The sequence below is a fragment of the Akanthomyces muscarius genome, chromosome 6 (genome assembly GCF_028009165.1).
Source record: "Akanthomyces muscarius strain Ve6 chromosome 6, whole genome shotgun sequence".
Classification (NCBI taxonomy): Eukaryota; Fungi; Ascomycota; class Sordariomycetes; order Hypocreales; family Cordycipitaceae; genus Akanthomyces; species Akanthomyces muscarius.
In genome coordinates, this window is record NC_079246.1 from 661,042 (window position 1) to 688,833 (window position 27,792).

Here is a 27,792-nt window from a genome sequence, read left to right on the forward strand (position 1 = left end):
ATGGAAACGATATATTACTACCCTGCTTTCAGACATGCATACTGGCCATAGGGCTGACTAGGTTGGACGACGTGCCAGCCAAGGATAACTACCTACGGTTAGTGCAGGAGGGCGCGGCAACCATCTAAATATCCTGCCTAGGTACGTGCCGATGTCGAGGGTGCATCGATTTAATTGGACCTGGGTGACATGCGTGCATGCGTACGTAGACACTGGCTCGTTTGCTCGGATTCGTAGCTTTTGTTTTTTTTTCTATAAATGTAGGAAGTCGAGCAGTTGAACAATATGCCACTCTTAAGTCTCCTCTGCGGTCGGACAGCATGTATCCCGAGAAGTCTCGCTTTGTGAGCAGAGGGGCAAGGACGGTACACCGTTCTGGAAATTAGCACTGTGTCAAATTCTGGACTCAAAGGACATTTCTGCAGCCTCATTTGATGCTAGTATTTGGGTATCTCTCCTCTCCATTACGCAACAAGTGCCTCTTTACGGACACATGTGACGCGTCACGGACTTTCAAGTCCAACAAACGACAGCTCACAATGGAGCAGCCGAAACTCTAAACCCATCATGCCGTAGATTGACTCGCCAAATACCCGCCAAACCTCCGCCAAACACCGCACCCTGCCTCTTGGGACTCTCAGGCCGCTCAGGGCTTTCAGGCGGCCAAACTTTCGTCATGGGCCCCCCACAGATCAACGCCAACGGCGCAACTGTTGTCCGCAACGGCTGGACCGAGGCTGCTCCGCTTCTCCGATCGGGACGCTAATATAGATGGGCTGAATGCTTTCCCCGTCTCACATGCATGTCGCATCCTCAACAGAAAATCACAAGTCAAAATACTGCTTTATTGGACTTTACCAAGTTTCGAAACAAAGAAGAGAGAAATTATCACGCTGTTGTGTGCAGCTTGCAGACACTACCGATATACACGACTGACATGGCCGAATCCTCGAGCAACAATAGTGCGGCTTCCCGCCAGCGACGGGCGCAACTGGCCCAGCAATCTCAGCAAGCTCAGCAAGTTCAGCAAGCTCAGCTGGCCCAGCATACGACAGCCACACCGTTGCAGCTGCATATCCGGCGCGATTCCCGGCCTAGCGAGTCTATTGACATTGAGCGGCTGCTCTCGTCATCCTTCTACCCCGGCTCAAACACCAATTACACTTTTAATGATCCGGTACATACACAGTTCCCTCTCCATCAATTGACTCCGGCTAAGAACTCGACGCAGTCGCCATCCAGCAGCGCAGGCACAGTCTACGTTGACGACGACAACGCCGATTATCCCGAGCGGCGGGCCATTGACCCAGAATCCCCTGACAACGACAAGCCCGCAAAGACCAAGAAGAAGGCGCCTGCGCTGGGAAAGGCTGCAGGCACAAAAAGAAAAACAGATGCTGGCGACAATGAAGGCCCAGGCGAGGTACGATGATGCTGCGCAATGCTCAGCGAGGGTTCTACTTTCGTCTAACTTGTTCCCAGCGTCGCCGAAAGCAGATTCGCGAAGCGCAGCGCGCATACCGACAGCGAAAGATATCACAGACAGCCTATCTCGAAGAGAGAGTACGGCAGCTAGAAGGCGCCATAGAGAACATGAGCTCCGTGGTGCTCTCTTTTAGCGAGGAGCTCATCGGCTCCAATATTCTCTCCTGCCAGAGCGACCTCACCAGCCGTCTGCGCGATGCCCTAGCCACATGCCTCACACTCGTCCGCGAAACCGGCACCGGGTCCATGGAGCACGAACCGGCCGCCGAACCGAGTATCCAGCACAGCATGGCTCTCGTGCCATCCTCGATCCCGCCCGCGATGCCCAACAAGCCCACCAGCATCAAGAACATCTTCGGCAACAAGCCCTACCCCGACATGAACACCAGCATGCCGGTCGCCGCCTTCATGGACATGCTCGCGACCTCGGCCGTCTACTACGGCTACCTCGCCCTCGCAGACCCCACGCTCTCGACGACGCGCCTCCACCGCCACTTTGGCCTCCCTCTGCAGCTCATGAACCGCGACAAGCTGCTGTCGTACTTTTCCCACCTCTTCCAGACGCGCCTCTGCCGCGCGCAGATTGCCGGCGACGAGCGGCCCGCCAAGCCAGGCATGCCCTTTTTCAGCATCGGCGGCGCCGGCACGCACTACTCGCCCGTGCTGGCGACGAGCGTGTCGACGTCATCGTCGTCGTCGTCGAGGGCCGCGGTCGGCGCGCCGCCGCTCTCGCTGCCGTGGGCCAACACGGCCGATCAGTGCTCGACGTACTCGGAGCGCAGGAACGAATGGACCGTTCCGATGGACCCGTCGAGCGTGCCGGCGAATATACAAGATCGCTTCGAGGGTGACTGGTTCGACATGCAGGACCTGGAGCTCTATTTATTAGAAAGGGGCGTCAGCCTGCGGATGAAGCCGGAGAAGGAGTCCCACGGCGATATAAATGTTCCTTTATTCTTAAGAGGTGAGAAACACACACGGAAACAAGCGCCGATAACTCACAATACTGATTAAACTGTCTTTGTTAGGCCTCATGCTAAACACGACCTGTCTGGGCCAGTCTCCAGGGTTCCGGCGTCGCGACGTCGAGATAGCGATGCAGGCCGCCCAGTGCGGGCCGCAGGCGTAGTCCCGACCCTTGATCTATGAGAATCATTGTAATTTTAGTGCCATAATGATGCAGACCTATGCGAAATGAATTGAACGCTAATTCCATATTTTGCCAAACGAGGCCTCGTACGTGAATTAGCTGCTCTCTCTACCGCAAACGCTCCTCTGCCAACCCGAGCTTATTTGCTCCCTCTCATTCTTTTTGTGTTCTGTTCTTACCTTCTTCCTCTCCCTCCGCATTTTTAGCTTTCCACATCTTCTTCTTATCCCAATTCTTCTTCTTGCCTTCTTCTTTCGGCACGAGCATCCATTGAACCGCTCACAACTATACCAAGAACAAAGTCTGATTTTGACCAGATTATGCTCTGCGTTTTCTCCCAAAGTTTCTCTGGTCTTGCTGCTCCAGCACATCTTCACAAATTGGCAAGTATACCAAGAAACAAGCCGAGTTCAACAAGAAACTCACTCAGCACTCGGCCCCTTTCACTACTTTAAACAACATTGCTCTGCTTCTCTGCGCAGCTATTGAGCGCCCCCCCCTCGACAACATGATGAAGTGTCCAGCAGAGATTGTCTTGAAAATTTCCAAACATTGCGAAACACGTCGTGATCTGGCTGCCCTTGTGGCAACATGTCGCCAAGTGCACGGCCATCTTGAAGCATACTTGTACAGACGGGAAATCGATACTGCGAGGCTTGCCGAACGCGACCATGAGGTGGCAATCTTCCAGGCGTCACACGACCTTGCGCGCACGAGCACCTTGAGAAAATGGGTCCGGTATATTCCCAAGGACCGGAAAACTGACAGCAGCCGTAGGGGCTGGTACTTGGGTGCCGCTCTCAGGATGGCTGCAAGCGCAGGGAACAAACCTGCGGTCATTCTGTCGCTAAGACATGGCGCCCCAAAGAATTCGCAAAACTTCGAGGACCAGACCGCTTTCATGTGCTCACTCATCGCCGGACACGTCAGCATTGCCAAACTATTGAGCTCGGCTGGTTGTGACATGTCGCTGGGCACCGAATTTAATTCTCCCTTGCATGTCGCTTGCCGGTTGGGGGACAAGGCCATTGAGATCATCCGGAAGATGCTTGATTGCGGTATCAATCCCTACAATGTGTCCACCAATTACTTTTCAAGTGCGCCTGGTGAGGCAGCTGGGGCGGGATCTCTCGGTCTGCTACAGCAATTCGCAACTCGAGGTGTAGATCTCTCCAGTGGCGTTCATTATACGATACAGACGCTGCCAGTCTATGCAGCCTTGGTCAACTGCCAATATGAAGCACTTGAATATCTCCTTCGGGCTGGCTTCTTCCCACCATGGGACAGTCACAACGGGCGGATATTGCTGGCGCGGATTTGCAGCCGTGCTACAGTAGGGTTGATGCGGCTATTCTTTAAGTACACAGGACTCACTGCGAATTCACTTGTGGGCCAGCTTGATCCACTTCTCATACATGTTCTAAAGAGCAGGGTAAATCAGGATCGTGTGCGCTTAGTGCGCTTTCTCATCTCTCAAGGCGTTGAGGTCAATTGTTGCGATATACACGGCACCTCAGCATTGGCTCATGCAATATCGCAATTCCGTAGTGACAGTGCTGAGCTACTGGATATACTCATCAACTCCGGTGCCGACGTTAGAAGATCTTTCTGTCTCATCGAAAGAGCTATCCTTGACAGATCTTTCCATTGTTTAGCACGGCTCATTCAGGCAGGGGTAGATCTTTCAGAACGGGGACCCGGTGGTATGACACCACTTATTCTGGCTTCAGCTCTACTAGACGGCCGTGAACTTGTCGAGATGATACTCAAGCACGAAACGGACAACATCAATGCTGTAGACGACAACGGCGAGACAGCGCTACAATGCGCCGTTCGCTCGGGTTGCTCCGGGTCCGTGCAAAAGCTTCTCGACCACGGCGCGGATGCCAATCAATTTACAGAAGAGGGAACATCAATTCTTTCACTTGCCGTTCGTCACAATGAGCTTGGGTCTTTGTACTTTCTCTTGAATGCAGGCGCAGATGTCGACGCTTTGGATCAAGACCCCACGGGATTATCTCCCCTGATGCACGCCATCATGAGAGGAAACTCTCTCGCTCATTGGACTCTGTTAGACCATGGAGCCAGCCGTGAAGTGCGTGACAAGACAGGAAGAGGTGTCAAGGAGCTGAGTCTTGAATGCAACTTTACGGGATAGCGGTTTACAAAAGGTTGAGGCTTTCGCTTCTAGATCTAGATTTCACCTCGCTCAGACTGTATCTGCCCGTTCATTCTATTATATTCCCCAATATCCCTAGCCGCACAACTTTTCACTATCGATAATGGGTGCACCAATGTCATAAACTCAACAAGACAACAAAGCACCACTCCAAAGGTACTGCACCTACACGTCACAGCTCTGTAGAGTTCAATTGCAATGTACTCGCTCTAGCAATTTCGGGATGGCCGAGAAAGTAGGACTCTTAAATTCAGGAATCAACTGGCCTCCATAACTTGTCACTTGCAGCTCCCCAGGCCTAACCATAGTGTTTTCAGCTGCGCGCCCCCTCTTGCGACGGTCGCATCACCAGCAACGAGGCTCCGACGGCGGGTGGGTATGCAGCCTCGGCGCTTATTTCCTCGACGATTTCATGCAATAGCTTCGGCTGCAAGTACAGCACGAAGCTGTGAATTAGTGCGCATTTGGACTCGCATCAATGATAATCAGTATCTTGTTAGCCACACGTCTAAGACGAGAATTACTGCACGCTGGCGTAGAGCAACGTTCTCGTCACCGGCAACAAGCAATAGCCTGGTGTTGTTGGTGGTGGCTGGCGACCTGGTATGCAGGAGACGTCCGCTTTTGGTCGCCTGCATTAGACTTGAAACAGGGTGCTGTCTATTAATAGTTCACAGCATCTCCCATCAGTCGTGCCGCTGTGCCCCTTTTTCTTTATAAAGACGGCATCAACACATCTTCGGCATAGTCTGTACACTCAACCTTTCAACACTACCTGTCCTTCACTTCCTACCTTTTATCCAGTATGGCAGTCTCTCTCGATTCAGATGCACTTCAGGAGCTCAATTCCCCTGAAGCTCAGCAGCTTCACGACCTCACCAAGGAGCTGTCCCGCATCGGTGTTGACAGCATTGTCGACTTGCCGCAAATTGTCGTGTTTGGTGGTCAGAAAGCAGGCAAATCTTCCGTCTTGGAGGCCATATCCCATATCAGGTTTCCTACCGATATTGGCTTGTGCACGCGCTTCGCGACAGAGCTGGAGCTTAAACCTGCTACGGAGACACGCATCAGTGCGAGCGTGAAATTCGCAGACGGCAGGGAGTCCAAGTCGCTCAGCTACGATGGCTTCCAGGAAAGCGACTTGCCTGAAATCATTCAGAAGGCGAAAGAAGAAATGGGGTTTGCAGGCTCTGGCCAGGGCTTCACCAAGGACATACTCAGGCTGAGTATTGAAGGACCGTCAATGTACCCTTTACAATTGGTGGATCTCCCGGGTGTATTCTCAGCCTCTTCAGCAGAGCAAACCAGCGAAGATATCAAAACGGTCGATAATCTAGTGAACAATTATCTGCGGCAGAAAAGCAGCATCATCATGCTGGTGATTGCGGCAGAATATGACTACCATAACCAAGTGACTTTGGGACGAGTCAAGGCGTTCGACGACTCAGGAAAGCGCACAATCGGAATCATTACCAAACCAGACAAGTCAGGATCTGACGAAATCCGGAAGCCTTATATTCAACTGGCGTCAAACCAGCAGAGTGACTTCAAGCTAGACTTAGGCTGGCATGTCATGCGCAACCGAGACACGCGTAATGAGCCGCATGATTTTGCGGCTCGCGATGCGGCCGAAGCCAGATTCTTCGAGGAATCAAGCTGGGCAGTGATCCCTCGCACCGACCGAGGGGTCAATGCGCTTCGTGTCAGGCTCAGCAAGATTCAATTTGATCATTTGCGTCGCAGCATCCCCGCCATTATGCAAGAGATGAAAAACAAGCTTGCCGAGCGAGAGGAGGAGCTTGATCGATTGGGCACCGCGCGCTCGGAGGTTGGAGACATACGCAACTTCCTCTACAAAAAGGCAGACGCGTTTCAGCAGCTAGCCAAGGAAGCTGTGGAAGGCCGGTACCACGAAGCATTTTTTCGCCGCTCTCCAGACCAGTACAAGCTTCGAGCCCAGCTTCGAAACTTTAGCGTCGTGTTTGACTACACATTGCGGACAAAGGGCGCAGAGCGAAAGGTTGTCGAAGGTTGGCAGTTCAACGCCGATTTGTCCAGCCTACCCAAATATCTGGAAGAATTTCTCGCGGCAAACCCTTACCCTTTCGCTGACCCAGAAAGGTGCACTTTTGAAAGCTTGAGTGACGAGCTAAACAAGGAAGCGGCCAAGACGCGCGGCTTGGAGTTCCCCGGTTCCACGAACGACAATCTCGCTCTTCGCTTGTTTCAGAGACAGTCTCAAAAGTGGGAAGAGATTGCCCAGCATCACATTGCAATGGTCACCACGAGTGCCCGGCTCTTTGTGGAGAGGGCCATGGAGTTTCTCATCGGCCCGGCGGACACCGATCGCACCACGGACGCCATCCTGCGCACTATTGTAGACAGCTTTTTTGAAGAGCACGAGCAGCTCCTGAAGGAGAAGCTGGAGGAGTTTATCCTGCCCTACCGTGAGGCCTATGCTTTGCCAGTGGATCGCGAATTTATCACGCTGAATGGAGCCAAATCTGCCGCGCGACAGAGAAAGCAGCTTGGGGATCTGCTTCCCATTTATACCATTAACACGGACAGGGAAAGCGGCAGCTTCGGCGACCAAAGAGACGTCACACTGAGCGAGAAGAACTTGCAAAAGCTGTTATCCGAGCGCAGTGGTCGCAACAACCAAGGCGAGTTTGCGCCGGGCGATGTCCTCGACGCGATGGAGACGTACTACGAGGTAAGCATAATCATTTCACACAAAAAGAAATTCGTCAAAGAGACGAGAGAGAGCTGCAGTATTGACGGAGAATAGTTGTCACGCAGAACTTTTACGGACAACATCATAAATCTTGCTGTAGAGAGCTGCCTGGTTCGGCGCATACAGCACATCTTCACACCGACGAGCGTGAGCGAGATGAGCGATGACCGAGTGAAGGAACTTGCAAAAGAATCGGATCATGTCAAGGCGCGTAGGGAAGACTTGAAGAAAGAAACTGCCAAGTTGAAGGAAGCACTCAAGTATTGCAATCGATACAAGCCCAGGACTCTAATCTGTGAGTACAACACCCCATCTCTTTGCAGCTTTCCAGGCTAACTGGGCTTTTTCCCTTTTACAGCTCAGAAGAACAAAGAGCCAACAGCAGCACAGAAGACACCAGCTGTCGCCGGAAGCAACTCCACGCCAAGCGCGAATGAGGCATGGGCAAAAACCACTGCGCTCTTCCAGAGTCTCAACGCCCCCGGAGGGAAGGACACACCAGCTCCTGCAAGTTCCATCTTCGGTGCTAAGCCATCTTCGGCCACAAAGGGTGCTGCTAACGGCCAGAGTCCTGTTCCACCACTTTTTGGCGGTTTAAGCGCCGCGCCCACCAACAAGAATCCAGCTGCGTCACCTGGTGCCTCCCCTTCGTTCTTTTCCTCTGCTACCACGTCAGGCACAACCCCGGGCCCACTACGAGGCGGCCTGTTTGGTAACGCAGGATTTGCCCAGCCACCGAACGGATCCCCATCGCGAACGCCAGAGTCATCCGCAAAAGCCCCCGCGCCATTCAGCGGTCTCAGCTCGAGCAACCTCTTTGGAAATCCAAAGGCTTGACAGTCCTGGGGTGCCTTCAAAAACCATCCTTCCAGTAAAGCGACCAGTATTGTACCTCTTCAAATATATATAGCCGGGATAACATGCTCTTCATCGCGGCACATGTATTAGATTAACCCAGCCATGGCGCCCGCTTTTATAGGTACAAGCTCAAATAGACCTGAAAAAAAGATCATGTTTCAAAAATTTCATATTTTGGAAATATTATTGCTGTGGAAGAGGAGAAAGAGTATGCACGTGCAGGGTAGTAGTTTAAAAGTGCAAGGCCATCGGGAGGCGACAATTTAGTGGGGAAGCTTTGGCGCAATTCCAGCACCTCAGCCGAAAGAGTAATTCAGCTATCAATTTTAACTTGAGACCACATATACGTAGCTAAAGGGTTTACACTCTGTTCTTCATTGCGAGAAAAGTATGCGCCCCGAACGAAGCAGCTGAAGAAACTCGCAACTGGTCTACGCACCTACCCTACACATGCAGCTGTCAAGCCCCCACTCGCCACTGCTAGCCTCAAAGGTTCTTGCGGTTCATTCGCCGAAGAGCGAGTCCATTTGGATGATTCGAACTTGAATTGCATGGATCTAATTATTCGCAACAAATGATCAGTGTCCAGCTCACCTGTTTGGAGCCGGCACCTAGGATTGTCACTGGAGTGAGCCTGTGCACCACAACGGCATACGTATCACGGGGTATCGGTTTCTATTGCATGATTAAAATTAGTGCTCTGCCAAAAGTGGAGTACAAGGGAGTGCCTTAGTTTAGTTTTAAGTTGTTTGGACTGGAACTGCTAACATTCATATTAGCCTCGGCAATTAGGAACTCGTGAATCCCGGGCTCGCATTTCTTAGGATTCATGGGTGCAAAATGCCTCTGCATTATATAGTGAAAGATTTTATAGTGACGATAGATATTATGACGGCATATTGCCGCATTCTATAAGCTATCTATGTCGCGGCCTCTCGGGCTCTCTATTAACAAGGTCCTAACTCACTGACCGAAAATAGAACTATTGAGGCACTCCACAATAGAGCTTCCGTCACCTTTTGATTTCAGACAAGCTGCGGTAGTAGCATTGTCTGTGAAAGGACCGAGGGCCTTGTTGCAGCTGTTTATCTTGCCCTTGGCAACTGGGCTGGGCAAACCTTCCAACGACAGGCAGTCCTTTGGAAGTTGAGTGACGCACTCTTTTTGTAATACTGATATGAGGCACGAATGTATACCTTTCCCAGAGACACCAGTAAGACAAAGCGCAACCGCTGGAGTGGCAAAGATGCCCAATGCAAGGTTGCATCTTGGGATTTGCAGAGGCAAGCCTATGACACCAGTTGTCTTGAGTTTCTCACATGCTTTGGGAAGAGGAACGACGACACAGGGGGGAGTCGGTGTGGGCGATGTCTGACTAGAGGTTGTGGAAGTAGAGCTCGTAGTAGACGATGATGACGAACTTGTTGTACCACCAGTAGATGTGCTGCCCGTGAAAGAGCCGCTGATGGAAGAGGCACTGGTAGAAGAACCACTAGTAGAACTATCTGTGGAGGAACCACTTATAGAAGTACTTGTAGATGTGCTACCTGTGGAAGAGCTAGTCGTGGAAGAGCTGGTCGTGGAAGAGCTGGTCGTGGAAGAAGAGCTAGTTGTCGAAGAGCTAGACGTGGAAGAGTCTGTCGTGGAAGAACTAGCTATAGAAGGACTACTTGTAGAAGAACTGGTTGTTAGAGAGCTAGTCGTGGAAGAAGAGCTGGTCGTAGAAGTGGAAGTCGTAGAAGAGCCAGTTGTGGAAGAGCCAGTTGTGGAAGAGCCAGTTGTGGAAGAGCCAGTTGTGGAAGAGCCAGTTGTGGAAGAGCCAGTTGTGGAAGAGCCAGTTGTGGAAGAGCCAGTTGTGGAAGAGCCAGTTGTGGAAGAGCCAGTTGTGGAAGAGCCAGTTGTGGAAGAGCCAGTTGTGGAAGAGCCAGTTGTGGAAGAGCCAGTTGTGGAAGAGCCAGTTGTGGAAGAGCCAGTTGTGGAAGAGCCAGTTGTGGAAGAAGAGCCAGTTGTGGAAGAGCCAGTTGTGGAAGAGCCAGTTGTGGAAGAGCCAGTTGTGGAAGAGCCAGTTGTGGAAGAGCCAGTTGTGGAAGAAGAGCCGGTTGTAGAAGATCCGGTCGTAGAAGAGCTAGTCGTAGAAGAGCCAGTTGTGGAAGAGCTAGTCGTCGAAGAGCCAGTTGTGGAAGAAGAGCCGGTTGTCGAAGAGCTAGTCGTCGAAGGGCCAGTTGTGGTAGAGCTAGTCGTAGAAGAGCTAGCTATAGAAGAAGGGCTACTTGTAGAAGAACTAGTTGTTAGAGAGCTAGTTGTGGAAGAAGAGCCGGTCGTGGGAGAAGAGCTGGTTGTGGAAGGAGATCCGGTCGTAGAAGAGGAGCTAGTCGTCAAAGTGGAAGTCGTAGAAGAGCTAGTCGTGGAAGAAGAGCTAGTCGTGGAAGAAGAGCTAGTCGTGGAAGAAGAGCTAGTCGTGGAAGAAGAGCCGGTCGTGGGAGAAGAGCTGGCCGTAGAAGAGGAGCTAGTCGTCAAAGTGGAAGTCGTAGAAGAGCTAGTCGTGGAAGAAGATCCGGTCGTAGAGGATCCGGTCGTAGAAGAGCCAGTTGTGGAAGAAGAGCCGGTTGTAGAAGATCCGGTCGTAGAAGTGCTAGTCGTCGAAGAGCTAGTTGTAGACGAGCCTCCCGAGGGTGCGGAAGATGGGCCTGTGGAAGAGCTGCCCGTGGAAGAGCCATCTGAGGACGAGCTATCTGTGGCTGTGGAGGAGCCGCCCGTGGAGGAACTGCCTGTCGAGGGACTGCCTGTCGAGGGACTGCCTGTCGAGGGATTGCCTGTCGAGGAGCCGCCTGTAGCTACAGATGAGCCACCTGTGGAAGAACCGCCTGTGGCTGTGGAAGAACCATCCATAGAGGAGCCGCCTGTGGAGGAACTGCCCGTGGAAGAACCGCCTGTGGAAGAACCGCCTGTGTAGGAGCCGCCTGTAGAGGAACTGCCCGTGGAGGAACTGCCTGTCGAGGGACTGCCTGTCAAGGAGCCGCCTGTGGAAGAACCGCCCGTGGAGGAACTGCCTGTCGAGGGACTGCCTGTCGAGGAGCCGCCTGTGGAAGAACCGCCTGTGGCTGTGGAAGAATCATCCATAGAGGAGCCGCCCGTGGAGGAACTGCCTGTCGAGGGACTGCCTGTCGAGGGACTGCCTGTCGAGGAGCCGCCTGTAGCTATAGATGAGCCACCTGTGGAAGAACCGCCTGTGGCTGTGGAAGAACCATCCATAGAGGAACCGCCTGTGGAGGAACCGCCCGTGTAGGAGCCGCCCGTGGAAGAGCCACCTGTGGCAACAGATGAGCCATCTAAAGATGAGCCGCCCGTGGCTGTGGAAAAACCACCCGTGGAAGAACCATCCATGGAAGAGCCGCCCGCGGAAGAGCCGCCCGTGGAGGAGCCGCCTGCCGACGAGCCGCCCGTGGCTGTGGAAAACCCACCCGTGGAAGGGGTACCAGTAGAGTAGCCCCCTGTAGTAGAATGGTCGCCTGCAGATGAGCCCCCTGAGGGAGGGCCGCGGGTAGATGAGCCACCTACGGCTGTAAATGAGCCACTCGGTGCACCGCTAATACCGCTTTTAGCTGGGTACCCCTCAGATGACACTTTATTGTTGATGGACCCATCTGATACTGGATGTCCTCCACCATGGACTTCATCTGTTTCGTTAGGCCCCTGAGCTGGCAGCGTCGCAGTGGCGGAGCTGCCAGAAATACCGCCCGCCTTGTCAGTATAGGCGAGCGTTGGCACTCCATCTTCTCCAGATCCAAAAGCATTGATGTTGTTTGTGTCCCGGCTGCAACAGGCACTAACACGGCAGGCTCCGTCAGGCGGTCCATCAATGGACGGGTCAACAACATACCACTCTGAACAGCCTATGTCTTTCAGAGGTAGATATGTTGTAAAAGTCATCGTGAAGACATCTTCATTTTTCTGTGCCTTACAGAGGCAGAAAAGAAACAGGAGCAACACCGATATAGTTCTCATGTTGAAGGCAAAATCCTTGGAGTTTCGGTTTGATGGCTAGTACTTGAGGGTTCGCTTCTTAAGTGACAGGTCAGTACGCAAGGACGGATGTGATACGACTAGGGTTATATATTCCAATATTACTGCTATATTCTAGAACTCCAAAGCACATAAACCGTACATTTTCAAAAATTCTTCAACGGTTTTAGTTTGGATACACTGACTTCTCTCACGTGCGGATAAGGTTTCGGCTAATCGCAAAGCTTACACATATAAAACTTGACCGTTTAACTCAATCTGGATGGTCAACAGTTTGTTTCAGTTGGACTGTAAGCAAAAACTTCTTTTTGTGGCACTTCTTGTATTGGTCAAGGGCAGATCAAATTACCAGGGAACGTACGCAACCGGCGGCGCTAACCCCGTCCCCACGAAATCAGTTGTTGTTGCGGACATATTCCGCATAAACTAGCGTCTTCGCGGAATCTTTCTCTGAAATTAGCGTACCTGTTACGGTAAAACGCCAAAATATTGATTTAGTATTTACCGGCTCTGCGTTCTCCAGCCGCCCACCGTAGCATTGATTTACTGGTAGCTACTTTTTAGGCCCGCGCAAGCCATCCGATTATTGGAAACTAGGCCTCACTTTGCCCCTGCCCGCGACGGAGTCCAGAATTAAGAAGACCGTTGGGCTACAAGCACCTCACTAATACTATATGCAGTTTGAAGTAGGTGGTAGATGGTTGATGGGCAGCCATCTGGTAGGAAGTATAGATGCTATTTTCAGACGTAGCTTTGCACGTGGGCGCGCCCGCAGCCTGCGCAGCAGTGATAAGCGTAACGTGTCCAGACAGTTTGAACGCTTTCAGGAAATCATGGAATTCTTGCAAAAGTGTAACTACCAGTCGTCATGCATACGGAGAATTATGTCCGCATGTGTGATCTAAGAAAGCAAACTCTCCCGGTAAAACGGGCAATAGAGAACCGCAAGCGGGATATAGAGAAAACTGGAATTTTGCTCAATTTATCCATATTTCCGTCCTGGGCAGATTAGGCTGTTGAAAGATTCTGAGGAGCGGTAGTCGGCTGCTGAAATTTCTGCCGGACGTAAAGTACTCCCCCAAACTATAATTTGGGCACTCGAGCCGGCCGATGCTAGGCTGTCGCCGATCCACTGAGACATATAGTGGGCAACGTTCATGTTTCTAGTAACTCATGTAATGCTCTGCTGCTGTGTATATGGCCCAGGTAGAAACTGTTGGCAGTTCGGGGAGAGGTGGCGTTGGCATCTATCACCTCTTCTAACGAGTCTATGGTGATCGCAAGCTCGAAAAAACAGTAGGTAGCTCGAATCCCACTCTGTGAAGATGACAGCTTACGAGGTTGCCGCTGAACGGTTTGAGTCGAGCATTTCCACCCTGTCTTAGAGCCATTTCCCGTGTGGCTGGGCAGGGGCGTACTTTGAGACCAAGAGGCATGCAAGGGTGTTGGTGTGGCGCTATTGTCACGAACCTGATAGATTCAGTGGACTTTATGGATGTTTGACCTCGTTGGCTACCATTTCTGGATCTTTTTGGTCTCTTTGGCCGAGTGGTTACGCAGCGCTGCCGGTCGTCACAGCTATGCAGCGAGAGTTATCACCTCCCACCGTGCGAGCATCATATAAACCCGGAACTTTTAACACAACTGTGACAAGAAGCTTCTTAAAGCTATGATTAGATTCTTAATCAATGCTCAAATTCAAATCAATGCATAGTTGTTAGAATCATAAAGGATTTATATGATACGTGTCGGGAGGATCTAGTGGTGGTTGAAAGCTGCTTATTAATTAAGGTTATCTATATCTACAGTAGCAGATCTAAGCTAGCTAAGAGTGGGTCCATCGCTGATCTGGGCCAGTGAGAGCCCTGCATTCAGTGACTGCAGCAGTGGCTGCAACAATAGTCTTTTGTCAGCTGGCGTCAAAGTACAAGAGAACATTACAATGACGAGGGCAGTCGCTGATCAATTATCCTCTGTATGCATACCCTATCTTGTGAATTTAGACAAGAAGAATTGCGGAATAAACCTTTAGTAGTATATCAAAAGAACGCTTACAATAATTTATGCCTCTGCGCAGGTCCCTACGCTGGAATTCCTCTTTTCAGAAGAATATCAACCGCATATTGGAGGGTCAACAGCAGCACAGAAGCCGTCCACCTCGCCAATCTTCTTTGCAGCCAATTTAGACACAGCACCCGGCTGAGGGCCCGGTGGCTACGGTCTGTTCAGTATTGCATCGTTTTCTCAGCCATTGAACGGATCGCCCCCGCGAATGCCGGAGTCGTCGGCAAGGGCGGCAGGGCCATTCAGCGGCTTCATACCGACCGCGAACTCGAGCAACACATTTAGGGGTCGAACCCCTAGTTGGCTTGGGTCATCTCTAAAGACGATCTTTCAGTTACCGCGTCCAGTATTGTGCCTCATTGGGAATAAGTTTGGCGAGAACGGCACGCATTTAGCCGTGATACTTGCACTAGTTCGACCATGATGCCTGATGCTATAGGTACAAAGTTCAAAAGAAAGAGAAGGCGCTGCAACAAATAGATCATTGACTTGAACTTCCATAGTTCGAAGTTACTACTGCTCCGAGTTGTCGTTGCAGGTTCCACTGTGAACTCACCCAGTGCAAGGCGCTCAATGCAAGTTTGTTAATATCACTCAATGCCACCAGTGGGAAGGCACTACGCCACACCGTCGTATACCACGCCAACGATTTATCCACGTATTTAATGTAGCTTGTGTCAGCATATGCGTAGCTACATATGTTCATAGCCCAGTCCCTTATTGCGAGCATTCACGAGAAACTGATGCGCCGTAAACAAAGCAGCTGAAGGAGCCAGCAACTCGCCGTGGCTGCCCAGCTAGCCCACACAGATAGTCGTCAAGGCCACCATTCGCCACTGTTGGGCCCAAGCGCGTTGCAATACGACCGCCGAAGAGCGAGTCCGCTGGCGATTGTCCGAACTTAGATTAAAAGGATGGAATTCCTTGGAACAAACCACCGGTGCCTAGCTTGGCTATTTAGAGCCATCTGTCCTGTGTAGGTGGCACTGCCCGAACAGTGGGGCAAAGCTGCCGCCCCGCGACAGCACATGCTCCGACGCATCTCCAGCAACGCAACCTGTTTCAACCCCCAGCCTGCTCGCCCTTTACATCCCTCACCTTTTCTTTGTGCCTCAATTCACTACATACTGCATCTACAACTCCTAATACCGAACACAAAAACCGAACTCGTCCAACACCCATCGCCCCCAACACAGCGACAAGCTACGTCATCATGTCTCGAGTTCCTCCTCCTGGAGGGCCCGGCCGGAGCCCCTTTGGCGGCGGCAGTCTGCCTGGAGGCAACCCTCGACCACCGCCTCCCGGCCAAGGATACGGTGGCGGACCTGGATATGGTGCCCCTCAGGCGGGCTATGGCCAGAGACCACCTCCCAGTCAGCAACGATATGGCGAGAAGCCAGCCGGTGCACCTAGCGGTGGACGAAAGGTGCCGCTGCAGGTGGAAAAGGTCGCCGACAAGACACTCCAAGTCAAATTAATCTATAGCAACGTGTAAGACCCGGAGTCCAACCCATTTTGATGCCATTGCGAGCTAACGCCTGTGCAGATGCGCCGTTTCGCCCGAAGACTTCCCCCCGAGCCGTGACGGATCCGACCTCTACATTCTCATCCGCGGTGGTGACCCTGTGGGCGAATATGTCGTGACCGCTAAGCCCATTCCCGGCTTTCCCTCTGGATGCATCAGCTTGTCGGATCCCCAGCGCAGCTGGTCAGGCATCACGATGCGCGACCAGTTCACCGGCGAGGTATACGACCCATTCCAGTCTGGTGGCAAGGCCTACCTAGGCTCCCTGGACCTCGAGATCGGCTTCGCATCGCCTAGCAAGCGGACCGACGTACCATACGACGAGGACGAGCTGGCCAAACAGTTCATGGACACATATGGAAACCAGGTGCTGGCGCCTGGCCAGCCGTTGATCATGGACGTTCGCAACATACCTCTGCGCATCGTTGTCAAGACTGTCGGCCTGGTAGATCTCGCCATGGGCGGCGAAGAGAGCTCTCAAAAGTACAGAGAGTCTCACGCCCGTGGCATCCTGACGAACCAAACCCGAGTCCTCTTCCACCGCGATGGCAAGGGCGACTTCAACCTCAAGCCATCGATGAACAAGCCCAACTCCAATGCTATTCTGGCACCTGACTTCAAGTTTGAGGATATGGGCATCGGCGGTCTTGGTGACGAGTTCTCGACCATTTTCCGTCGTGCTTTTGCGTCTCGAGTGTTTCCCCCTGGCCTGATCGCCAAGATGGGCATTCCTCACGTCAAGGGCATGCTGCTGTACGGACCTCCGGGTACCGGCAAGACTCTCATCGCTCGACAGATCGGTAACATGTTGAACGCCAGACCTCCCAAGGTCATCAACGGTCCCGAGGTGCTCAACAAGTATGTCGGTCAGTCGGAAGAGAACATTCGAAAACTGTTTGCCGACGCCGAGAAGGAGTACAAGGAGAAGGGCGACGAATCCAGCTTACACATTATCATTTTCGACGAACTGGATGCCGTCTGCAAGCAGCGTGGTTCTGGAGCTGGCGGCGGTACCGGTGTGGGAGACAGTGTTGTTAACCAGCTGCTGTCAAAGCTTGATGGCGTCGACCAGCTTAACAACATTCTGTTGATCGGAATGACCAACCGAAAGGACATGATAGATGATGCCCTGCTTCGTCCTGGTCGCCTTGAAGTGCATCTGGAGATTTCTCTGCCTGATGAGGACGGTCGTCTGGAAATTCTCAAGATCCACACTGCCAAGATGAAGACGAACGGTCTTCTGGACCCCGACGTGAACCTGGAGGAGCTTGCTGGCCTGACAAAGAACTACTCGGGTGCCGAGTTGAATGGTCTCGTCAAGGCGGCGGCCTCTTTTGCCTTTTCTCGCCACACTGAGGTTGGCCAGCTTGCTGCTGTGAAGCAGGATGTTGCGAGCATGAAGGTGAACCGTGCCGACTTCATGAACGCGCTGACTGAAGTGCGTCCAGCGTATGGTGTTTCCGAGGCGGAGCTGGAGGAGGCTCTCCGTCTGGGCATTCTACCGTACGGCGGCCACATCAACGCGACGATCCAGGAGATGATGCGCGTGGTGGGCATGATCAAGCAGGATCCGAACAAGTTCAGCTCCTCGGTGCTGTTCCACGGCCCGCGTGGGTCCGGAAAGACGGCCCTGGCGGCACATATCGCGATGCAATCAGACTTTCCATTCGTCAAGATGGTTACGCCAGCAGATCTCGTGGGGTACCGTGACGACTTTGCCAAGAAGGACTACGTGCACAAGGCCTTTGCGGATGCGTACAAGTCGCCTGCTAGTATTCTAATCCTGGACGACTTTGAGCGTCTAATTGGTTGGAACCCCATCGGATCGCGCTTCTCGAACGTGATGCTGGAGGCTCTGACGACGCTGATTGTGTCGAAGCCACCGAGGGTATGTTTACAGTTTTCAATTGCAGTCAAGAAAAGTAGCTAATCATGACTTAGGGACACCGTCTGTTGGTATTCGTCACTACGTCTAAAGCGTCGGTACTGAAGATGCTAGAAGTAGACCAGGACTTTGCAAAGAAGGTGGCTGTGCCGGCGGTGTCGAACCTGCGGGAGCTGGGCAACGTGCTACACGAGTCCAAGTCATTCAGCAGCAGCGACATCAACCAGGTGATGGGGATGGTGCAGGAGCGTACGCGCGAGGAGAATGTGGGCGTGGGCATCAAGACGATCTTGGACTGCATCTTTGAGGCCAAGGCGGGCGGGCCGAGCAGCAACGTGCTGGAGACGTTTGTGGACCTACTGGTTGAAAATATGAATGACCTGAGAGGATAGAGAATAACTGGAAAGCCTTTTTGAGTATATATAGTCACCTATAAAAAAGAGCGAATAGAAGACAAGGGTCAAGATAAAGATTGATGGGATGAGCGGCTGCGCAGGAATCTGGTTGACACCAGTGACGGCCCGTACGAACGAGTTGCTTATATTAGTTTGTTCCAACGAAGACGACGAAGTGCGTGTATGGGGGTGTAGAGAAGATCAAGCACGAAAACGGCGATAAAATGCAAGACACGAGCATGGTATGCGGGAAGATGGAGCAAGCAGGTAGACAGAGCTTAGTTGCATGTCCAGACCGCATAATTGAAGTGCAGTGCGCCCGACCATCATCCCAGGCAAGGCGGCGGGCGGGGGAGCGGCAGGCGGCCTGTCCCGTAGTGGTAGTGCGTGGTGATTAAATTACTGGGGAACTGGAGAGATGGGTGCAGAGTGTGGCGTTTTTCTCTTCAGGGCACATGCCACCAACAGTATCGATTTTCACGTACATGCTATTTCGGTCCGGATATGGTGTCATGGCAAAAGATGCGGAGGATTCATTCGGTGTGTCTTTTCAGCTTTTGCTGCTTCCACACGATGGGTGCCGCCGTGCGAGTAATGTGCGACAAGACACGCAGGACTAGAAAACTCCCGGCCGAGTCGGAAGCTGGGGCCGTAACTAGCGACTGGCACATGCATAGTTGGGATTGGGCCTTTGCGAGCACCAGTGGTCAACACTTGCCAGTACCTACCAGTATGAGCATCGCGCTGGGAGCGCGTAATAAGATTTGAAATGTGTCGGGCTGCATGTGCTTCATTTCGGGATATGCCTGGGTTTGGACCGGGCAGGGCTTCCGGGGATCCAACAACCAACTAGTTCTTTTTATTTTTTATTTTTTATTAGTTTGTAGATGGCGGGTGGTGAGTGATGAGGTCAGGGATTCGCTCCAGCGGCCAGGGGTCTAACGAGTGTTGAACAGGGCTACCTGCAAGGGGGGGTTGGGTTGGTTGGTTACACGAGTTGATGGGCTCATGTATGTATCCGTACCAGAAGCCTAGATTAAATTTTCTTGTCTTATCTTGTGCTGGAATCTAGGTTGGTCCTCGCACGACGTATGCAGAACGCTGCATGGTGGCCCTGGCCGAGAGACGTTTTGTGCTGGAGTGGTGACGGCGCGAGGCCGGAGAAAGGCCACCCACCAGGCGCGGGCAGGTCTGCTGATGATGGGCGGCACGTCGACAGGGAACGGATAGCAGGCCAGACCAGAGGAGGTCCACTGGGTCTTGTCGTGATGGCGCCGTCCGGCTGGGGCCCGTAGCTGGTTCCCAGCGGGTGCTGTTCTCACTGGACCAGACTGGGACTGCTAGAGAAGTAATCTGTAGTCCCAGGCGGACGGAATGGCTGGCCACTGGCTGGTTGGTTGGTTGGCTGGCAGCTGGCAAGAAACAAAAAATGGCCCCCGCCGGCCCCACCACCCGCCAGGCTGGGTACTGCTAGTGCTAGAGGTGCGCTAAAAAAAAAAAACCAGGGAGTCGCCCGAGACCTCCCGGGGCGCGATGATGAGTGGTGCACCAGCTTACCTTGTTACCGCGGGCGATAGTCAGTCGGTCATCTCGTTGTTTCCTCGATGATGATGATGGTGGTGCTGGGGCTGGAGCTGGTGGCGGCTGAAGTTGGCCAAAAGAAAAGAAAAAGAAAAAAAGGAGGAGATCACAGGTAGAAATCGATCATCAGACCTGCTACCAATAGAAGTGAGCAGATGGCTTCTTGCGCAGTGTAGGTACGCCCCGCTTACGCCGTTTGCTTTTTACACTGTGCTGTTTCTGCTGAATATGCTTTTTGGCTTGCGCGTCATTTCCATCCAACGTCTGTTTCTTCTTTTGGTTTGATTTTATATAAAAGTAAATATGATCCTTGCTTGTTAGCCAATGAGAGTCTTGTGCAGCAGGTGAGTGTTGTACTCCGTATCACGCTTGGTGCAGCGCTTGGACGATGACCATGTTTGAACTCGCCTTGTTTCTTCCTGCGCAACTGGGGGAAACACAAAAGTGGTGTGGGAGGGAGGGGGGTGGAACATGATGCTCCTCCCAGTCCCCGATTAGGCCCGTCGAGGAGCGTCGAAGCCACCAAGCACCCGCCACTCTCCAGCCACGGTTACACGACTGGGCTCCCATGATGTTATTTTGCGCACCGTCCATCCGTCATTTGTCGCGAATCGGCCAGACTGAACTGAACAGGGCAGGGCGACAGGACCGTCAAATCAAACTGTCCTTGCCTGGAATCTTGAAATAGCTGTGTCGCTACCCCGTACCCCGTGCTCCTTGTAATAAACGCCAGCCCTTTTTCCCACGGCCGTGTGCTGCCCCTCTCGACGTCTCGCTCCCGCCCCGCCTCTAAAATACAGAGCACTCCGTGCGCCTACCAGTACCTACTCCGTACAGTACACAGTGACGATGTGCCGTCCATCTGTCCGTACCTTGGGTAGGTACCTACCTACGGACACAGAGACCTTGCGTACTGGCATGCCATCAACAGCAAAGAGAGTGGCAGAATCTGGTCAGTGCTGCACGGCGCTCCGCACTGCATGCAATCATGCGATCATGCAATCATGCGCTTGCAGATTAACCAACAAACACGGGCCCGAATGCCGAAAAAAGGACTCGCCACGCTCCGACAGGGTTCATCACCTCTACCTACCTACCTAGACTCTTCGCTGTGCAGGTCTTATTAGCGCGCAGGGGATGCCCGCTCCTCTCCCATGCTCATCCGTCCAACCAACACGGCGCACCCAGCTGCCAGCCTGCCAGCCCGGACTAGCAGGGGGTCATTGTAGAAAGCAGCCCCCGTCCTTAGCAGAAATAATACTGGTAATAATAAAGAAGCACGCAAAAAATCACCAATGCGCCTGGTAGCGCGGTACCATGCCATGCCATGCGGACCACCCACCCCCAGTCTCGGTCCATGCGAGCCCAGCCAGCCTACCAGTACCAGTCAGTACCTACCACGCACCACACACCACCACCACCTTACTGGTGTTATTTAGCTTGACGTTGCTATTGCTAGCCTGCCGCCTTTTTTCGTCACCGCGTCCCGTTTCCTTTCTTTTTGCTTCCCGTCTCGTTCTTTGCCTTCCAAAGTCCCTCGCAATATCCTCTATTTTATTTTCCCCGGCACCGAGGGTTTGCAGCGACCGCTTCCGTCACCACCCTCACCTCGCTACGGTCATGTATCCTGCTCCCTGTGCTCTGCGCCCCAAGTGCCCGTGAGCTGCTCTGTCCCCCCGCGCCACCGACCACCGCCGCTCTTCCACCAACCGACCTGCCTCGCAGCGGAAAAGCCTCCGCCCCCCGGTATACCTCTGCTGCCCTGCACTGGTACGTTTTTCTTATTCCAGCCTCGTCTGCCTGCCAAAAAAAATCATCCTCCAGAAACTTCTCTGCATGCGCACAACGCATTTCCACGAACCCCTCCTACTATTTGCCCAGCAACAACAAGTCGCGCCCCGACAACCCAAGCTTCTCTTATCCCGCCATATTCCATCCAGAGCAGACGACGTCGCGGCACTTCCCAGACTAATGCGCAAGCTTGCCAGCTGCTTCCAGACCGAACCGACCTGACATCCGGCATACACAGACGCACTCGACAGACCGGCTCCTCCTCCGCCTGCCCACGGCTTCCCAACCTCGACACACGGTCTACCGTCGAGACTCTGCGCTCGGCGGAGCCGCTGTTCCTCCCACCTGCTCGGATCGCGCGCTCCCAGCCGCCACGGCCGACATGACAGCCTCAACCGCCAAGCCCTCCAAGAGGTCATCGCCGAAAGCTGTCGAGTTTCCCCCCTTGCTGTCCTCGTCATCCTCAGCTGCCGCCGCTTCCTCCTCGTCTTCCGCAAAGCCCGTAGCTCACAGGCTCCTCCGCAAAGGCTCCGTCGGCAAGCCGCCTCTCGTTCCCCTCACAGAGGCCCGGCAATACCAGCACGAGCGATCTGCATCCCGCGGCGCCGCAAGGGAGACTGAGTCGGAAAAGTGGGATGCCAACCCAGACAACGCTTCGGCGGCCCGTGACGGACGCCAGTTCGCCGTTGCCAATGTGGGGAACCATGGCCGCATCTATTTGAGGTATGTCAAGCTCCTTTACCTCTCGGTCGGGCCTCGCAAACCTAGCTCTTCTTGTTCTCGGAAGCGGGTCGCTCGTCTTGCCCTTTCAAGAGCCCGCTGGAATGCCCATCCTGGCCTTGCATATACCCGGAAACCTCCCGAAACTTTAACCTCGACCACTAACACAGGCCCTTGCGCCGACTTACAGACCCTCGGTCCGTCGAAACAATTCTCTATCGCAGACCCAGCAGACTTTCAACCTGCCCACGACCCCTCCGCAATCCTTTCAGCTCCCACCAGCATCCTCGAACCAAAGTCGCATACACATCAGGCCTGCCGATGCCGCTGCCATGCCATGGGCCAACGTACCTCAAGACTCTCCCTTCACCGGTAGCATGGCCAGTCTTCCCAACTCGCGCACGGCCAGCCGCCGGGGCACTCACCGCCGTGCGCTCTCCGACAGCACCATCCACGAAGTAACGGCTCCCAAGACGGCCGATTCGGCTGCTGCTCTGGCTGTTCCCAAGACTTCCATCGACGACGCTCGTCCGCGCACAATGGACGACCTCTCCGCCACCACGCCGCTCCTCAACATCAACATTCCCAACTGGCGCCTCGGCACCCCTCGATTTACTGTTCGCGGCACTGCCCTGATACGTGGCTCGTCTTACGCCCCAACGGAGGATTTGCGCTCAAGCTCTGCCTCGGTGCTCAACTCGCTGCCGCGCAGTCACCAGCCTGCTACAGAGTTTACTTGGAATAAGCCCACCGGAGTCTTTTTGCCGCCGGAGGATATCATTGCGCATGCTGCGCCGAAAAGCCCTAGTCCACCTTCATCTCTGAGGCTGCGGGCTATGCGATCCACCTATTTGTCTACACATCTCGTCATTGAACCCGGCATGTTTACCGATCTCACCTTTCGCCCTGCATGTGACGATCGCCGACTCGTCCGCTATACTCCTACAACTGGCGCTGTCGCCGCCGCCACACCTCCACGACTCGTTGCCGAAATCACTTCACCGAGCTTCCTCGACTATGAACTAATTTCCGACTTCTTCCTCACCTATCGATCTTTTCTGGACTCACTCGATCTTTTGCGCATGTTGTTTGCGAGGATGCGCTGGGCATTGGCTCGTCAAGACGAAGTTGGCATGATTGTTAGGGTCCGCACGTTTGTCGCAACGCGGCATTGGATTCTCAATTATTTTACAGACGATTTTCTCCTCAATTACGACCTCCGAAAAGAATTTTGCGACTTGCTCAACGGTGTAGTCGACGATCTCTCCGACAATGTGCAAACTAGGACCGTGCAACTCAGAGTCATTGCCGAACTGAAAAAGTGCTGGCGCAGGGTCTGCGCGCATTACTGGGACGGTCCCAACTTTGACGCCGCCCTCGGTGTTGAAGCTACAGTTATGCCTGGCGGCATTGCCGGCCATAGGGATCCGACACTGAGTCCGTCATACTGGCAAGCAGTCGGAGGCGAGCCCCAACTCGCCCAATCTCTGGTCAAGCACCAGGGTCCTGACGTCGGCTTCTCTACCGACACCAACAAAACTCCCAGGATTGGTGATTTCATCGTTTATGGCGATCGGCCCCTGACCCCGGAGAATATCGCCATGGACCTGGCACGTGCGCAGGAGGGCTCGCCTGCTAGCCTGGACAGCATGGATGTGGGCTCTTGCGCGTTCCCTGGTAAGACTATGAAGGGCATGCCCTCCTATGCCCAGCAGTGGGCTGCTCATCCTCACCCAGTGCACGCCACGGTCCAGACACAACAGTACGGGGTTGCCTCGGTTCCTCGAACGCTGGCTCCCAAGAAAGCACGCTCTGGACACGCACACAAGCGCAGCAACAGTGTCAACGACTCTCTCCAAGAGCACCTGTCCGAAAATGACGTCGAGTTTCCTACCATCCTGCCATCCGCCGGAAGTCTCGTTCGTGGCAATATTTTCCCTCCTGTTCAAGCCTTTGTCGATACTTCTGCCCAAGACTGCGGTGGCATGGCTCATCGCCAGACGACGGTGTTTACACCTCCGACTCGACGCATGTTCAAGGACAAGCCATTCCACGGCGCCATGTCTGGCATTGGAATGAGGAAGCTTCTTGCCAGCGTGAGACGCGCATTGAGCGCCCGAGGTCAGGTCACTGCCCCTACGCAGGCCAATTTGACTCGCATCTCACCCGTAGGACCGCGCGATGTGGCCTCCAGACTACCAGGTACAGCTGTTGTTCCCCAGGAAGAAGCACAGCACTATGGTGGTCGACCAGCAGTCCGTATTGACCTTCTAGGCGCCGAGGTTGCCGAAGACTTCAAAAAGGCGGTGCGCGAGGAGCAGGCAGAGATTCGCATACTACCTGGCCCCTCGTCTGCCCCTCTACCGGTAGAGCCGAGTGGTCGCTTCCGTTTTGATGACCTGCCGCGCATTGAACACCAGCGCCCAACCAGTGACATGGGCATCACAACGGGCAGCAAGTCGATTGTCATTGTTGATGACACGGTCCCGTTTGAAATGCATCGCAGTATGATGCACCAGCACGCCGAGGGACAGTCCGTCGAAACTCTCACCGACTCGTTTATGCCTGCCGCTACGGATCCCACGCCACCAAATACACCACCCGACGTTGACCGTGGCATTCCTCGACGATCTTCCTATCTCATCCACCCTCAGTCGACACAAAGCCCCGACGTCCTGCCGCCCTTCATCCCGGATCTCGCAACCCTTCAACAAGATGATGATTCTCGAATGTCGGAAGAAAACGGCAGACCTTCCTTTGCATCATCCCGGCACAGTCGACGTTACCCGCCTCTCAGTGGTGGCACCTTTCGAATGCACCGACGCGCTCGCTCATCCAAGACACATCAGTCCCTCAACTCGATATTGCACCGTCGTCATAGCTCCCTTGCTAGCGGCTTGATGCCTCCGCCTACTATTCTCAGCTTGGATGCTGCCACCCTCTCCGACGCTTCTATGGGCGACTCGGAAGCCGCAGTACCTGAACCTCTCCGTGTACTCCGCCGCCGTCCTGGTGGTGATTTGCGTGCCGTCACAAAAGTTGGTGACCTTGACCACGAGACTCTTAGAAGGTCGCAATCTGTCGGGTCTATTGTCACGTACTCCGACTCTGTCCGTAGTACGAGCTTCTTTGGAGGAGTCCCCGACTCCGACGTTGATGCTGAATCCGACTACGGCGATTACCACGTCGAGCGTCAGGAAGTATTTTCTGTCGGCCAATTGACCAAACAGCAGCCCAAGGCAGCGACAAAGCTCTCGCTCTTCAGCACTCATTCCTCTTCCAAACCGGCAGCGCGACCTTCGTTTGAAGCCGAGGCCCAGCGGCTTGCCCAGATCCCTGACGATGAGGACGATGGCGGCATTGAATCGGCGCTGCTCAAGCTCGAAGGCAAATTCAACCGCGGCTCCAAGGGCAGCGCAGCAGAGGCGGCCGAAGAAGAGGTCGATATCGAGAAGCTTGGCCGTGCCCTTCAATTTCTCGGTGGCGCACCAGCAGGCAGCACAGTTAGCAGACGTCATCAAGCATCCGGCAAGTCAAATGCTTCGAGCGTGGGCCCTGGCACTACCGAGGATCTGTCAGTGCCACGAAGTGAGGACACGGGTGTACGCTCATTTCTCTCCGAAGCTTCGATGGACTCGTATAACTCAATTCCACTGCTAGATAGGGGTTTGACTGAGGACGGTGGTAGCCGGAGAGTCAGCAGGGGCTGGGTAGAGAAGTCCATTCTCCGTGATTCAGAGGACCTCACCACAGTTGCCAGCAACGAGCTCCTCAAGACCTCAAGACTGTGCGACGTTGACTTTGATGACCAAATCACCGCCTCTGGAGATCAAGACTACGATGTGGTGGAAAAGACGGACAGCATAGAAAGAATCATGCCGGGCGATACGCAGCCAATGTCTCGCGACCATCAATCTTTCCTAGAAGATGACAGCTACGCCAATTCCGACATCTCGTCCGAAATGTCCACGCAGGAATCAACGCCAGGACAGACGATGGACAACTTCCTTCGTCCAAGACGCAAGCTGCCACCCCATCCTCTGGGCGAGCCTCTAAGAGACTCTATGCTGCAGCCTGTTTCGCCACCCCTATCTACACCCCGTCAAGCGGCTTCGCCTACATTCCAATCCACCGAGGCCATGTACGCTTCCCGACCCCTTCCTCCCACCCCCGAGGCCACCCCCACCGCGCCGTGGACGCAGACTCTCCCCGGCTCACAGTCGTCACCCGCTGCACTCGAGATGCCTCGATCCGCACCGCACCCCGAGCCTGGCGCTAAGAAGTTCTCCGTGCACCTGCCCTTTATCCTCGCCTTTGACTCGGACATTCTCGCGCAACAGTTTACGCTGATTGAAAAGGACGCGCTGAATGAGATTGACTGGAAGGAGCTGATTGAGATGAACTGGAAGAATGCTACTAGCAGTGGTTCTCGTTCGTGGGTGGACTTTTTGAGGAACAGCGACGCGCACGGCGTCGAGGTGGTGATTGCGCGGTTCAACATTATGGTTAAATGGGCCATTTCGGAAATCGTGCTGACGCAGCACGTCGAGGAACGCGCACGCTGCCTCATCAAGATGATTCACATCGCGGCGCACTGCCGCCGCTACAGAAACTTTGCGACGCTGGCGCAGCTGACCATTGCGCTGTCGAGCAACGACGTCACGCGGCTGGCCAAGACGTGGGCCATGGTGCCGGCGCACGACCTGCGCACCTTGGCCGAGCTGGAGGCGCTGGTGACGCCGACGCGCAACTTTCTCAACCTGCGAGCGGAGATGGAGGTGGGCACGGACACGGGCTGCATACCCTTTGTGGGCATCTACACGCACGACCTGCTGTACAATGCGCAGCGGCCGTCGGAGATTGCTAGCTCGCCGGACACGCCGCCGCTCGTCAACTTTGAGCGGTGCCGCATCGCGGCGGCGGTGGTCAAGGTGCTGCTGCGGCTGCTCGAGTCGAGTACGCACTATGCGTTTCGCCCGATTGAGGGCATCACGGAACGGTGTCTGTGGGTGGGTGCGCTCAGCGACGAGGAGATTCGGAGTCACTCGGAAGCACTGGAGCGCTGATGAGATACCAACTTTATACCCCTCTGGCGTTTTTCACTTTTATTCTCTTGATTCATTCAAATTGACTTGGGCGTCGAGCGAAGCATACAACGCATTCATTACTATTGGCATTTTCTTGGGTTCTTTTACTCGGAGTTTTCTTTTTCACCACTATCACCACCACAGCGGGTATTCTCTTTACAATCGCTTATTTTTGCCATCTGTGATGAAGTCTCTACGACTTGGGTCACTTTTTCTGGGTTTCTTGTACATTGGTCGTGTTGGAGAGTCAATATCGACCTGTCTTCTTTTTTGGGGTGTTTTCTTTTCTTGGGTTTTGCATGCACACATTAACTG

The 27,792-nt window shown here is 53.7% G+C and overlaps 6 protein-coding genes across 6 annotated transcripts; all 6 read left to right on the forward strand.

Moving 5' to 3' along the window:
* Window positions 1–937: 937 nt before the first annotated feature.
* On the forward strand, window positions 938–2,614 carry LMH87_000239 (uncharacterized protein; the record flags this gene model as incomplete). Its single annotated transcript, XM_056198113.1, has 4 exons — window positions 938–1,177; window positions 1,232–1,423; window positions 1,483–2,449; window positions 2,514–2,614. The coding sequence occupies 4 exons, from the start codon at window positions 938–940 to the stop codon at window positions 2,612–2,614; spliced, it is 1,500 nt and encodes a 499-aa protein (XP_056055093.1).
* Window positions 2,615–4,340: 1,726 nt separating this feature from the next.
* On the forward strand, window positions 4,341–4,793 carry LMH87_000240 (uncharacterized protein; the record flags this gene model as incomplete). The annotated part of the gene is made up of 1 exon (XM_056198114.1): window positions 4,341–4,793. One exon carries the CDS (start codon window positions 4,341–4,343, stop codon window positions 4,791–4,793), a length of 453 nt encoding a protein of 150 aa, XP_056055094.1.
* An 826-nt stretch (window positions 4,794–5,619) lies between these two features.
* Window positions 5,620–8,385, forward strand: LMH87_000241 (uncharacterized protein; the record flags this gene model as incomplete). Its single annotated transcript, XM_056198115.1, has 3 exons — window positions 5,620–7,527; window positions 7,603–7,843; window positions 7,907–8,385. 3 exons carry the CDS (start codon window positions 5,620–5,622, stop codon window positions 8,383–8,385), a joined length of 2,628 nt encoding a protein of 875 aa, XP_056055095.1.
* A 1,486-nt stretch (window positions 8,386–9,871) lies between these two features.
* LMH87_000242 (uncharacterized protein) lies at window positions 9,872–11,359 on the forward strand (the record flags this gene model as incomplete). Its single annotated transcript, XM_056198116.1, has 1 exon — window positions 9,872–11,359. One exon carries the CDS (start codon window positions 9,872–9,874, stop codon window positions 11,357–11,359), a length of 1,488 nt encoding a protein of 495 aa, XP_056055096.1.
* Window positions 11,360–15,706: 4,347 nt separating this feature from the next.
* Window positions 15,707–18,295, forward strand: LMH87_000243 (uncharacterized protein; the record flags this gene model as incomplete). The annotated part of the gene is made up of 3 exons (XM_056198117.1): window positions 15,707–15,984; window positions 16,040–17,906; window positions 17,960–18,295. 3 exons carry the CDS (start codon window positions 15,707–15,709, stop codon window positions 18,293–18,295), a joined length of 2,481 nt encoding a protein of 826 aa, XP_056055097.1.
* A 3,757-nt stretch (window positions 18,296–22,052) lies between these two features.
* Window positions 22,053–27,456, forward strand: LMH87_000244 (uncharacterized protein; the record flags this gene model as incomplete). The annotated part of the gene is made up of 2 exons (XM_056198118.1): window positions 22,053–22,393; window positions 22,581–27,456. The coding sequence occupies 2 exons, from the start codon at window positions 22,053–22,055 to the stop codon at window positions 27,454–27,456; spliced, it is 5,217 nt and encodes a 1,738-aa protein (XP_056055098.1).
* Between the last annotated feature and the right edge of the window lie 336 nt (window positions 27,457–27,792).